This window comes from Asterias rubens, chromosome 21 (assembly GCF_902459465.1).
Source record: "Asterias rubens chromosome 21, eAstRub1.3, whole genome shotgun sequence".
NCBI lineage: Eukaryota > Metazoa > Echinodermata > Asteroidea > Forcipulatida > Asteriidae > Asterias > Asterias rubens.
The window spans coordinates 5803827-5819010 of record NC_047082.1 but is presented as its reverse complement, the minus strand read 5'-3'; the positions used below and the strand labels follow the sequence as shown (position 1 = coordinate 5819010).

The following is a 15184-nucleotide window of genomic DNA, read 5'->3' as shown; positions in this document are numbered from 1 at the left end:
AGCATAATAGTCTGGTTCCCAGACCCAAAAATCTCCGACCAGGCTCTGTCGAATTTAGGGTCCGGTGTATCACCAAAATCACGTGACCAAAAAGGAGGAATTCCTCCTCTTTCGAAGTTATCCGAAATGTTCCGAACGTGTTGTCGTCAACATTCGGACAGTATCGTTCATGTTCGGTACGGACTCGTAATGTCAGTCCTGTCGGCCGTCCAGGAGTTTTTATGCCAGTTATTGCCAATGCAGGCGTTGTGCCTAAATAAAGCGTTTGCAAAGCGATGCGACAAGTTCAAAATATAAACCTGGGAAATCGCTCCGGGATCTGGTAAGTTTTTGTCCTTTTTCTTCAAAAATATTTTTTCAAAGGTGTTTTGACTTGAGTGTTCATTAGACATTGAATTGATTGAGGATTATGTTTCATGATTTTTAAAAGTAGTAAAAATGGGGGAAAATCTGGTGACTAGCTTTCGAAATTATACGTGTTGAACCAGATTGTCATTAATTGACGATCAAAAATAATCTCGTAACCCTCCGGCCTGGCGCGCGGCCGTTGGGAGGAGGGTTACGTTATCGCAACTAGTAGTACGTGCAGACATGGTTTCCCTGGAGATGACCCCCGACCCTGACAAGTTGCGTCATGCTCTATTTTTAACCGTGGGTGATACCTGACCTAAAATTTTTAACAAGAGACGTCAAGGAATCTTTGGGCAGGGGACCAGACTAAAGGTCGAAAAGAGTCGCGGTGATTCATGGGATAGGATATAATGGTCAGCACCAAAGATACTATATTTTTATAAAAGGAAGATAGGACACTGAGTGCGCAACCGTGAAACGCAAAATGGCGGGAGCATGGAAGGGCGCCCGCTATTGTCGGGCAAGTAAAACCAAAGTCGGCTCTGTGTTACACTGCATCCACTACGGCTGGCTATGGAAAACTTGCAACCACACTAGGCGCTAGGCAACAGCAAACATGTCACTATGGTGCTCTGCCGTAAATTGTGTGAACAATTCACAACGGAATAGTAATCTTCACTATTACAGATTTCCAAAAAGCAAAGAAAGGTAAGGCGAACTTTATGGCAGAACATTTTGATGTAATAATGACATTAACATCAACATCGTCCAGGCAGAAATTGGCAATGATTGGCTGGAGTTGTTTTCTGCAAAATGTTATTGTTTACACAGAAAGGCATGATTAATTATTTTATTAGGCTACTCTACAATTACATCGTTTTTAATTATCAGGAAACAAACATTCATGACCCCAGAGTGTAGAATGGAGTAGCTGTGTAGCAGTGCTCTTGTAATTGTATTTATTCCAGCCATTTAAGTTTTTATTTTGTAATTGACTAATAACATTATTATAAATTTGTGAATGTGATGGTAATCTTGAATAATTTATTTGTAATGTTTTGATAAATCAGGTCAACCCAAATAATCAATCAAGATGGAGGGGTTTGTTTTAAATTTGGCCTCTAGTATTAAAATCTGCACAGATCACATGGATTTATTATGATGCTTTTGTTTATTTCATTTGTGGTACCACAGATCAGACCGATGGGTTCAGTCTACGAGAAGATCAGATCTGCGGAACAAGTCACCAAAATACTTGCACAATAATTGTAGAATCTGCTCAATGCATTTTGAGCCATCCTAGATATTGTGTACTGGTAGACTGGTTTGTAATGCGGTCCCTACAATTTTCAACATACCAAATCCACCAAAGAAGGTGACTTTGAAGCGGAAACTACCCAGCAGACATGTCTCCATAAAAAGATCTAAGAGTAAAACAGGTATTGTTTTGTTGAACCTGCTTATTTGAAATGTTTTAATGATTATTTCCACATCAATGCCATCGGCAAAAGGATTGTAGAAAGAATCCATATTGGTTTGACCAATAATAACCTTCATCTTGATTTGTGCAGTAGTGAAAGGGTAACATCGTTCATCTAATTTTTTTGTGAGATTTAGGTTGTATGCTGCAGTGAAGTTTTATAACAAGAGCTTGTTTAACAAGAAAGTTGTGGAAAGTGAAAAGAAAGTGAAAAGGAAGAGTAGAAAGTTGGTAAAAATTTCTCACCTGTAATTCCTGTGATCTGTAATCGATAATGACTGACAAGGCTAGCTAGTAGTGTGTGTGTGCGTGTGGGCGGGGGTGGGGGTGGGGGTGGGGGGGGGGGGGCAAGCGGGACAAATACATAATTTGGAGGGGGCTTTTTATGTATCAAACCATTCATTTGTTCGATCTCATTTGGGATCAAGAAGGGTGCTGAGCAGAGTGGCTCTGTTGATTAAAAGAAAGTAATAATGACTTAATATATTTATTAATATATGTTTATTAAATTATATAAACATTAATTAAATTAATATATAATATAATATGTTACAAAGATTGGTAAAAAAGCGGAACAAAGACATAATTTGGAGTGGGCTGTTTAATGTAGCAACCCATGCTAACCCTACTCATCATTAAATGTGATATTTGCATACCTACTAATTCATGTATTTATTGTTTACAAACAGAGTTGTGAATCTGGGTCGAATTGCATGGCTCTGCTTACTGCGTAGAAATCTGCATAAGCCCAGAGCCATGGATTTGGTCCCAGCTGGTCATTAATTGAACCTTGTTATTGTCTGTAACCAACTTGCAAGTGATTATTAAAAATGATTGATACACAGGATACAATGTCATACTTTTGCACTTTGTTGGTTTAATTAAAAGATCCAAGTATTCAGTATCCCCATCTCACCACATTTACTATGAAATTAAAAGCTTTTTAAAAACTACCTCAAATAATAGTGGTATAAAGGCAGGGACAACAATAAAATAAGATTAATTGGAATCAAAGATTACCACTTGTAGACAATTGTGTAAGATTCTGCGTGCGTCACTCTTGAATTTCAAATGTTTTCAAACACCTTTATTGTAATTCTCAGGAGACATTACATCACTGTTCAGCGGTTCGAAATACTGTTCTGCATCCAATACAAGGCAATAATCACAGGAATCTTTATGAGCACTTGTAAATAACTTCTTGTAGTATCAAATGTATGGTTAGAACAAAAATGATGTGGCAAAGTATAGTACCTAGGTTATTCAGTGTAAAAATGCCATGTGAAACAATAAACAATTAGAACCAGACTATTGAACTTAAGAAAGCTAATCTCAACAATTGAGGGCGGTATACAAATAAACCATAGTTAAGGAAACAAAGAAGCAAAGTAAGATTATGCAATCTTACACTCCGCCCACCAACAATATCAATACAGTTAAATAGTTCACTTAGTCAATCACATCGCGGTCAACGGGAACAAGAACTATCAACCTCTGCACAGCTCTTCGGATGAGAGTGTAGTTCGCACTTCGGCATTGATCAGCCATATCTGGAGTTTTCAGCTTGACCTGCACATTCCTCACGTTACCAGCTTCATCCGGGTATACCTCATCCACAATTCCCATTCTCCAATTCCCGCGAATAGCGTTACTGTCCTGTACCAGCACTACGTCGCCCTTCAACATGCTCCTTCTCTGGTGATGCCATTTCTGCCTCACGATGAGAGATGGGAAGTAGTCTCTGGTCCACTTGATCCAGTATGCCTTGATGATGTTCTGCACGAATTCAAGTCGATGTCTAGGGTTGTTAGTTTCTCTCCATGGTCCGCTGGGTACTCTTCCTGTGGCTCGTCCAAGAAGGAGATTGTTCGAACAAAGATAAACTCCGTCTTCCGGATCAGTTGGATGTCGTCCAATGGCCTCTCGTTCACTAGGTTGGCTACTTCATAGAAAACGGTCTGTAGCTCATGAAACTGAAGAATCTGGTTCCCGATGGCATGATTTATGGCCTTCTTGACGCCTTTGATCAGGATCTCTGTAACTCCATTCTGCCAAGGTGAATCTGCCATAGAGAACTTCCATGTCATCCCGTTAGAAATGCCAAATTCATGTAGCTTGTTTGCGTCCCAGCCCTCCGTTACTTGCTTTAGCTCCTTTGACGCTCCAACTAGCTGACTGCCTCCATCACTGTACATCTCGCTCGGGTAACCTCTGAGAGATACAAATCTTCTGAGGACTTGTAGAAATCCAGTCGAGCTGTAGTCAACTGCAAGATCTATGTGCACTGCTCGCGTAGTGAAACAGTTGAAGATAACGCCATACGCTTTGCCTCGAGCTCTCTTATTGACCTCTCCACGAGTTGTGAACAGCCCAAACAAATCTACTCCAACGTAGCTCCAGGGTGGTGATGGCTTTAGTCGCGCCAATGGTAGATCTCCCATCTTCTGACCGACCATGTCCTTCTCTTGTCTTCTGCAAGGCACACAGTGGTGACGGATACTCTTCGCCATCTTGTATAGATTGATGATCCAAAATTTTGAACGAATCTTGGAGACTGTTGTCTGAACTCCTGGGTGGCCTCTATTATGTACATGTACAGCATACAGCTTGGAGAAAGGGTGACGATAGAGAAGGAGGGGAACTTCCTGTTTGTTGTAGCTGAAGTGTACGTATCTTCCTGCTCTGGCTCCCACAACAATGACGCCATCATCTCTGACCTGGGGGCACAGTTTGGCGTACATCTTATCAAAAGTCACCTTGTCGTCATTCAGTGTCTTCATTATCGGTTTCTGACACTCCTTGATCCAGAAAATTTCTGCTCGCTGTATATCTTCTGCGGAAAGGACCTTGGTTGCACTGGAGAAGTTCTTGTTGTCGTAGATGGCAAGAATCCTGGCAGTTACCCTCAAGAGCTTGTTGTAGCTACTGTATCTACTGACATCAATTCTGTTGGCTAGTGTATCGGCTTCTCGTGCATCGGCAACCATTATAATCTTGGCCCGTTCTGGAAGGTTGCCTTCTGAGCAGCTTTGTTGGATTGGCCATTCTTCTATGGGTCGTTGCAGAAAAGTTGGCCCTCGCTGCCATGTGCTCTCGGGACCAATCTCAGATGGAGTTTTTCCTCTTGTGATCAGGTCAGCAACGTTCAGTTCACCTTTACACCACCACCAATCCTCTGGTTCTGTCGCCTCTTGTATCTCGCCAATTCGGGTAGCGACGAACGTCTTAAACCCATAGCTCTGTTTCTGAATCATCGATCTCACAATCTCGCTGTCGACGATGTGAAACTCTCTGTCGAACTGTAATCGCATTTCTTTCTTGATGAAGCATGTGAGTCGTTTGTTGAGGACAGCTCCACTCAGTTCTAGTCTAACAATGCTGGCTACTTCGATGGGCGCGATGCGGCTCTTGCTTGCTACTAGATTTGATACGTATCTGCCATCATTCAGCATCCAGCGAATGTAGGCTACCGTCCCAAATGCTTGTTCAGAACCATCGGAAAAAACAATCAGGGTTGGCTTTGTCTGTGAGTCGACTCCTTCTGGTTTGATGCATCGTTGGAATGTAATATCAGCTACCTCAAACAGCTCCTTAAAGAACTCGATCCAGTCTTTCCTCATGTTTTCGGGCATCGAATCATCCCAGTCAAGTTTTATCCCCCACATCTTCCTTAGTAGTATTTTCGCCTTGATGGTGAAGGGTGCGACCAATCCCAGTGGATCATATATTCCGTTGACCTGGCTCAGGCACATTCTCTTGGTGAGTACGGATGGTATTTCTGAAGGGATTTGATCGCCTCTCAGGTCAGGACCTTGTCTCATCTTTTTCTTCTTTTATGCGAAATTGATCCATGTGATGAAGTGGAAAACATCTCTCTTGGGTCCCATGAAATGCCAAGAACCTTCTCACTGTTTTCCTTGCTAGGCCATTCTTCATCATCTTTGTCGAGTCCTCCAGAAAACACCCATTTCTTTAGGAAGAAATTTCCTGGCTTGATCAATTGGTCAATCTCTTGTGCATGGATCAGGGCTTTGTTTAGTGTTGGCACAGACTCGAGGATATCATCAATGTAAACATTCCGCTGGATCGTGCTTGCGGCTTCGGGGAATTTGTCTTTGCCAAGCTCAGCAGTCTTCTTCAGTGCCACAGTGGCGATGGTGGCTGATGGCCGGTCGCCCATATTGACAACTTTCATGCAGTATGTCTTTGGATCCTTGCCGGTCCGCATTCCTCTCCAGAGAAATTTGTGGCAGTGTTGGTCCTTCAATGTGGTAAAGACGCTGTGATACATCTTGCGGATATCACCAACCAAAGCTACCTCGTTCTCTCGAAATCGAAGGAGTACTCCCAGGAGAGAGTTCATCATGTCTGGACCTTTAGCCCAGTAGTCGTTGAGGATATGTCCTTTGTAGTTGGCACTGCTATTGAATACAATCCTGACTGGGGTGCTCTTGCTGTCTGGCTTCAGGACTTCGTGATGGGCTATGTAGTGGATCGGTCCCTTATACGAAGCCATTTCTTCCTTGGGGATTGCTCGGGCGACGCCTCGATCTATCATGTCTTTCATCTGTGCGTCGTACACTTGCGCCTTGGTGGGGTCACGCTCCAGCCGTCGCTCTAGGGCTCTCAGTGTGGCAAATGCAACGTGTCTGTTGTCTGGTAGATTAGCAGGATCCTTAATCCAGGGATAAGCTGCTTCCCAATGAGATCCTTGAAAGACGAGATTCTGATCAATTAGTGCAAGTTCACGCTCTTCCTTCAAAGTGTAGTCTTTGGACCCGATGGGACATTTACCACATCTACAGTTCCCACATCTTGGGTTACACTCCACTCCCATGCTCTCCAACGTCATGAATTGGTCTAGGCTGCAAGTGGACACATGGTGGATCATTGCTGTAGCGGCAAGGATTCGTCTGGTTCTCTCGGTAATGGCTGGATGAGTGCCTCCCAAACATCTACCGAATCTATTCTCCAGGACAAGCAAGTGGTCTACAGCTTGTAGTCTTATTGGGTGGTACCCTGCATATTCAAACCCGATGAGGAGGTCTACTTGGCCCCTGGGGCGCTCAATCTGCTCCCGGCTTACGCCCATAAAGAGTCCCACAACACTCTGTGTGTTGATATTCTCTATGTCTGCAGTGATGCGGTCAATCCCGTAGGCTAAGATGTGCACTATGTAGCCCTGTCTGTCAGTAAGAGGCACAGAGTAACGGAAACTGTCAATCTCTTCTGTCACTCCGCCCACCTTTGTTATAGACACCTTGATGGGGGTACCTCTCAAGCCTGCTGCTTTAGCTGCCGTGATGGTGACAAGGGAAGATGTAGCGCAACCATCCCATAGCACGTTCATGTGGGTTGGGCCAACCTTGATCTTCATCAATTGCAGGAGACATGCGTCATTGGATCTTGATGTTGCCACAGTGTGGTTATTGACTGTGGAGGTTTGGGTCTGTTCGGCTACTTGCTGGCTGTTGTGCAGTGTTGGATGGTGAGTGCGAGTACAATTGATGACATCACACTTCTTCTTCTTTCTGCAATCCGTTATTCTGTGTCCACGATTCAGACAACAGTAACATGCTCCCTTTTCTCTCACGATCTGCGCTCTTTCTGGAACTGATTTGCCCATGAATATTCGGCACTCTGGTGTTGTGTGGTTACCATCAATGTGAAGGAGACACTTCTTAATTACATCTCGCTTTGTGGCCTCATGTTTCTCCTTGACGTCTGTGGTGTTCACTGTAGCTCTTGGAGAGCTGCTATGAGTAGCGAGACTTCTAATATCAGACAACTCGTACTCGACACTCTTCTTTTCCTTTACTAAGAATTGAAGAAGAGCTGGAAACCTGTCGGAGCGATCCACTTCGGATTTGTCGTCATAAAGGGACCTGGACCACTCTCTTCTCACTATGGGGGGTAGTCTCCGCTCTATATCTCCAACTACTCTAGTATTGGAAATCTCTCTCTCCATTCCAACCTTTGTGAGATCGTTGTAACTTCTCACAACAACGTCGACTAATTCCACAAACCGCCTGTCGTCTCCATCCCTAACTGGCTTTATTTTCTCGAAATCTCGCATAATGGAGTCCGCCATCTTGATGGGATCCCCATACCGCTCATCCAACCTCGTCCAAATTTCGTTGACATCATCGTCAATAGCGCCAATCACTTGGAGCGGCTTCTCACCCAAAGACCTGCGCAGAACAAAAGCAGACTGATCTACTGTGGTCTCAGGTTGGATGAATTTCTTGAAATCTGAACGAAATCTTGGGTAATTTCTGACGTCACCATCGAAGACTGGTAGACGCATCTTCTCTATATGGAACCCACTTGTTGATTTCTTCCCATGATGAGCTGGGGATGAAGAAGATCCATGACAATCTAGGAATTTGCCGATTGCTTCACTTACTTTGTAGTAGGATTCACGAATTGGTAGAAGCCATGTATTTTCACTTTCAAACTCGTCCGCTGGTAACATCATGACGTACTGCATGTGAGCTGCTTTGGTATCTTCCATTAATTGCTTAAACTCTATCTTCCCAGTCTTCACTGCATCAACTGACTCGTTCTCGATGTATGACGTAATACCCTTACAAAGTTGACGAAGATCCGCCTCATGAACGTCTCTTAGATTTCTCGCCTTGTGCAGTGACATTTGCTTAGCCTCGCTCTCAAGTTGTGCCTGTTCTAGTTTGGAGGCATCTGTCTCATCTTTCTGGGCGTGGATCTTGTAGTGCATAATCATCTCTCTGATCTCATCGTATCTCTCTTCTATGTTGGAAATCCAATCTTCATCTTCTTCACCGTCAGTGTGCAGAATGAAATCTTCATGCTTGGCGTAGACAGTGTCACATGCCGACTTCAAATCCGATGCCAACATGTTGACATACTCTAGGGGCTTTCTCTGCGTGATTGCGGTGTCAATTGAACGACATATTCTAGTGAATCGTCCCTTCGCAAGACCTCTCATCTTCTTCGTCTCAGCACTGGCCATGTCGAAAGATGAAGACTTGTATGGTTTCTTCTCATCTAGCCCGGGGGTTAGTTAAATTGAAACGGTCTCACCTGGTTACTCTCTTTCTCTTGCCTCAGCAAATCATCAGGGGGGTGAAGCTACTGTCTGGCTGCACCCAGTGGCAAGTATTTCGAATGTAAGATTCTGCGTGCGTCACTCTTGAATTTCAAACATTTTCAAACACCTTTATTGTAATTCTCAGGAGACATTACATCACTGTTCAGCGGTTCGAAATACTGTTCTGCATCCAATAAAAGGCAATAATCACAGGAATCTTTATGAGCACTTGTAAATAACTTCTTGTAGTATCAAATGTATGATTACAACAAAAATGATGTGGCAAAGTATAGTACCTAGGTTATTCAGTGTAAAAATGCCATGTGAAACAATAAACAATTAGAACCAGACTATTGAACTTAAGAAAGCTAATCTCAACAATTGAGGGCGGTATACAAATAAACCATAGTTAAGGAAACAAAGAAGCAAAGTAAGATTATGCAATCTTACAAATTGTGCAGAAAAACCCTATCAACCAAGAAACACTCTTTTAAATCCAAGAAACACCCTTTTAAATCCCTAAGAAACACCCTTTTGAATTCTTAAGAAAAAACCTTTTAAATCCCTAATAAACACAATTTAAAATTCTTAAGAAACACCCGTTTAAATCCTTAAGAAACGCCCTTTTAAATCTAAGAAATCTTATTGTTTTAACGCAAATTGCCAACATTTTTTTGCCATGACCCTCCTATTTATTTCTATGCTGCGCTGAACGTCGCCTGCTTCGTTTTACTTGCCCACCGAGTGATGGCGCCCTTCCCCACGTTCCAATTGTGCCGAGTCATCGCGTTACAATATAATTTTATATATATATATATATAAAATTATATATTTTTTTTTCTTTTTTTTTTCTGCATATTTCTGTCTCATTAAGCCCTTTCCTCTCATTGGCCCATTTCAAATCAAACTCACAACAGTCTCGTGCATATTTCTGTCTCATTAAGCCCTCCCCTCTCATTGGCCCATCATTTGACCTCATACATAGTCATATGACCTCCCTTATCATTATTCATTTATGCACATATTCATGCCTTATGAATAATATAACAATAGACTGTCTCATTAAGACTCATGCCATCCTTTGTTATGCTAATTTAAGCCTTTAATCCTATTGATTTATGAATATATGAATAATATAACAATAGATTGTCTAATTAAGACCCAACACACTACTGACCACTCTGTTTAAACTTATTTAACTTTTTTGTATACTACTATATAGTACTACTATAGTACGTAGTAGTACAAATCATTGTTATCAACTAAAAAAAGGCTCACTTGCATACAACATAAAATTAAAAAGAACAAAAGAACATATTTAAAAAAAAATACTAAAATTTAAATTTAAAACATAACTAACTGCGTCACTTAAAATCTGTTAAAATTATCCACCTCCTCTTCCACCTCCTTTTCCACATTAAGAACAAAAAAATTCTGCACTCTCGAGTTCATTCCCGCAGTTACTGCAGAAGGGCATTTCCTTTCTATTTCTTTTCTCCCTTTTTTGTTTTTAAAGCCATTGGACACTTTCGGAACAGACAAAAAATTAAAAGTTCACAGATTTAAAAATAACTTACAGGGTTTACAGAAGGTAATGGTGAAGACTTCTCAAGAAATATTGTTCCATGAAATGCTTTACTTTTTGAGAAAACATTAAAACAATATTAATTCTCGATATCGAGAATTACGGATTTATTTTAAACACATGTCATGACACGGCGAAACGTGCGGAAAGAAGGGGTGGGTTTTCCCGTTATTTTCTCCCGACTCCGATGACCAATTGAGCCTAAATTTTCACAGGTTTGTTGTTTTATCTTTAAGTTGTGATACACGAAGTGTGGGCCTTGGACAATACTGTTTTTTAGCGAAAGTGTCCAATGGCTTTAACGTCAGCCAATTATACACTTTCGGAACAGAAAGTAACTTACAGGGTTTATAGAAGATAATGGTGAAAGACTTCTCTTGAAGTGTTATTCCATGAAATGCTTTACTTTTTGAGAAAACATTAAAACAATTATCAATTCTCGTCGTCGAGAATTTCGGATTTATTTTGAACACATGTCATTACACGGCGAAACGTGCGGAAACAAGGGTGGGTTTTCCCGTTATTTTCTCCCAAAACATCGTCCTAACTTAGGTTTAATCTTGAGGTCTGCATGAGTGCAGGGTTGGGACTCGTCCTAAGTCCTAAGATTAGTCTTAAGTTAGGAAGAGTTTGTGAAATAGTATCAATTGTCTTTAAACCGTGTTTGTATTATATTCTGTCGAAGTTTGGCTGATATATAACATTTCCCGATTTACTAATTCTTGTATCCCTTGTTTATCGGGGTTTTAAACTAGAGATCCAAGATGGCCGCCAAAATTAGTAAATCGGGAAATGTCATATCAGCCAAACTTCAACAGAATACAAACACGGTTTAAAGACAACTGACACTATTGGTAATTGTGAAAGACCAGTCTCCTCACTTGGTGTATCTCAACATTTGCATAAAATAACAAACCTGTGAAAATTTGAGCTCATCAGTCATATTGAGAAGAGAATTAGAGAATTATTTTATTGTCCACGTTAAAAAACATAGAAACTTGACATCCACCGGCCAAATTACAAGTTTACACAATCAATACAAAAACTATTTAAGTTACAAAGTTCGAAAGTTAGAAATACAAAGAAACAAAATACAAAAGACCCGCACACTAAAAAAATGCACCAGCCAAAACAACGCCAACCGGTCACAAATCGTCAGCGTTTTCACGAAGTAGCACTCTACGTGCTTAAGGATTTTTTTTTTTACATTTTTTTTTTTTTTACATTTTTGTTGATAATGCATGAAGACCTACAATTCCATGAAGTTTCAAAGCTCAGACAGCTTTACTTTTTTAGTTAAGCTCATTAGTGTCGTCATTTTTTGCTCAACGTGGCAATTTTGGTTTCACGAAGTAGCACCCGAACCCCGTTTACCGTTGTAGTGCATGTACGCACTCGAGTCAAAGTGTGGTAAGAACGTTTTCACGAAGTCGCACCGAAGATATAGAATTAAAATAACTAGATCGGCCGCGCGTACATACGCGCCATTGCCTGTGTAGAAAAAGTTTTTGTTCGCCATGGACGCGGTAAAAATTTCACGTTCGAAAGGCGACGCGCAAAAATGAACACGGGAGATAGGCCTTTGACGCGCTAAATGTCACGTGCTGACGGCAAAAAGTCACGTGCTGACGGCAACGCACAGAAAATGTACACGGGAGAAAGGCAATGTCGGCCCCCATTCCAGAACCCGCGTATGTACGCGCGGCCGATCTAGTTATTCTTATCTATGGTCGCACGCAAGTTGTGTGAGCGCGCGCGCGCTGACCTCGTTTCAAAAAGTAATACAAAATGCTGAGTTGTAGCATAGGCGAGTGCTACTTCGTGAAAACGCAAAAAGACATATTTTGTACTTTTTGGGTTTCACGAAGTAGCACGGATCTTCTCTCGTGTCTAGTTTCATAATTAATTATGCAAATGAGTTAAAATAAGATTAATTGTTAAGTTCAAGTCATCAAGTATCTACATTGAAAAATTTAAATGGAAATACTTTGAAGTTTTGAAGGTAGGCGGGTTTCTAAAAAGTGTTCAGCTTCAAAAGCCGTTTTCTCTGATTGTTATTTTTTGCTTGTATAGCAGTGAGTGCTACTTCGTGAAAACGCTGACGAAATAAAATGACATCAAGACAACAACAGGCTGGGGAAAAAACCCACTCCCCCTACCCCCTTGTAGCCACCCGTGACCAGCTAACGCTGCCCCGACCAATCCATTCCAACAGTGCGAACAATACATCAAATGCTGTTACAAAACCATGCATGGTAAAAAGTTCTAACAACCCTTAGTAACCCCGCTAGCATTGTTGTTGAACATGTGAATAGCATTAGGAACAAATGATCGTTTGGTGCGGCATAGTGAAGTCCTAGGAACAGAAAGACGAATACCTGACCTATTGAATTTAAAACAATTGTTGAGTGGATGAGAGACGTCTTGCATTATTTTGTGAACTTTTAGCATGAGTCTTTTTTCATACAGTGAACCAATTGAATCCAGATCCTAGTTCATTACTGCCCCAGAGAGTCTCTTTTCGGCCACATTTCCCTGCGTTAGGGCCGAATTCATAAAAACTAGCAATTGAAGCACAGGCACCGAGCAAAAGCAAAAGTTCATGAGCAGAAGCTGAAGCAAAAGCAATTGATTAAAAATGTATACATAACCTTTGCTTTGACTAATTGCTTTTTCTCAAGCTAGCCCAGCAATTGCTTGGATGTTCTTTATATAAAGCGCTTTTTATGTGCGTTCAGCATGCGTAAATCCGGAGCTTAATAGAATCAGTTTTGTAGGATTTGAAACTTTGCATGGTGGAAATACGATATAGAAAGGTTTGCGGTAACACCATGTAATGACTATCTCTATTGAGTTGGGGTGGTTCCGAAAAGAACCGTTGGTTTCAACTCGACGTTTCGATCAGTATGCTCTGATCGCTGGAGAAAGCTGGACTCTGATGCTGCATGCTGCAGGTGGATTAGCAGCAGTTTTGTAAAGGCTGCATAGAGTTGTGTTAAAAAGGTTGTCAAAATGTGATCAACAAGAGAGTGCAGCTATGGTCAAAATCATCCAAAAACATCATGTGCTAAGACAAATTTCGTCTATCGAGTAGCAAGGAAATAGAAGGCACTTCAAGGTGCCAAACTATAAAAACACCGGGAAAAGCACGGATGACAAACAAAATGTAAGGTTGCCAACATGAAAGTAGTTTTTTTTTACCCATACACCGATGTGTGTTAGCACTGTATACTCAGTGCTTTCCCGAGTCCTGTGAAAAAAATATCACAGGCATGTTACTCGGGTGGGATTCGAAACCACGACCCTTGCAAGTCTAGAGCAGTGTCTTACCAACTAGAGGCAGTTCGACTCCTATGTTTTGGCAGCGGGTACCGCAACGACAACATAGGATTCGAACTGCCTCTAACTACCGGGCATCCTCGGTAGTGTAGATGGTAAGACACTGTTCTAGAAATGCATGGGTCGTGCTGGGTTCGAATCACACCCGAGTAACATGCCTTTTCACAGGACTCGGGAAAGTACTGAGTAAGTCCACAGATTTACATTACACTTACAGGGTTTGAAGACAATGATAGTGGAAAGCTTCCCTTCAAATGTTACTAACTAAGGTTTTGTAGTTTTTGAGAAATGAGTAAAACAAGTCACAAAATAATTTTGGTCTCATGAGACCAAAATTATTTTAGCATGTAAAATCCCCTTAACCAGTTATGATATTTTACCAAAACCATAGCATAACTGGTTAATACGTTTTTACATGCTAAAACTGAGATGAAAATTATTACTTTTAGTCATTTCTCAAAAACTACAGCACCTCAGTAAGTAAAATTTCAAGGGAAGCTTTCTACTATCATAATCTTCAAACTGTGTAAGTTTAATGTAAATCTGTGGACATTGTGTTTTTTTGTTAGGAAAAAGTACATATACCCTTTAAGCAAAAGCTTAGAAACAGCAATTCACCGACGTAAATTGCAGAAGCAGAATCCCACCGGCGCCTGGTCTTCCAAGACCCAGAAGCCGCGAGAGAACATCTTGGATTGAGCATATGGGTCCACCAAACAAGGTTGACATATAACTCTGGAACCTAGCTACGAAGCGTGTACTATGAGATCAGCACAGCGGACCCCACCCTGTCTAGATGCAGTAGAGTGAGTGAGTGATATCGCTCGTGCACTTGTAGTACAATATGAAGTCGACCAGGTACTTGCAAATGGTATCATCCTGATCCTGTAGTGTTTTACTGTCACAATAGGTCGTATGAATAAAAAGTAGTTTAGTAAAAGCATCTACTAAATTCCGTATTAATTAACTTATTCTTTTACTGCAAAGTATTCACTTAAGAAGTAGGATTTGAAACTTTGCATTGTGGAAATACGACATGGAAAGGTTTGCGGTAACACCATGTAACTATCTCTAATGTAGTCTAGGTTCCTAGACCATTGGTGTTGCGTGGTCACACACAACCAACGTTCCGATTATGCACGGCAAAAACTGTACACGCTTGTAATGAACGAACGCTAGCGGGCGCTCTGTTTCTCTGATTTCCTGTGCTCACCAAGGTCTAGGACATTTGCAAATTGAAGGCGTGGCCAGACTATGCAAATGACTCGATTATTCATATCACGTGACGGGTTAAAGATGACTATTCAAACTAGACCGAGTCAAAGGTCAATGTGATCGGCGCGCTATTTTTAATAATCTT

General features: G+C 41.4%; 2 protein-coding genes across 2 annotated transcripts; both read right to left on the bottom strand.

The window, feature by feature from the left end:
* Positions 1-3546: 3546 nt before the first annotated feature.
* LOC117304778 lies at positions 3547-5652 on the bottom strand. The gene has a single exon (XM_033789386.1). The coding sequence runs from the start codon at positions 5650-5652 to the stop codon at positions 3547-3549; it is 2106 nt and encodes a 701-aa protein (XP_033645277.1).
* LOC117304776 lies at positions 5649-8822 on the bottom strand. Its single transcript, XM_033789384.1, has one exon. The coding sequence runs from the start codon at positions 8820-8822 to the stop codon at positions 5649-5651; it is 3174 nt and encodes a 1057-aa protein (XP_033645275.1).
* Between the last annotated feature and the right edge of the window lie 6362 nt (positions 8823-15184).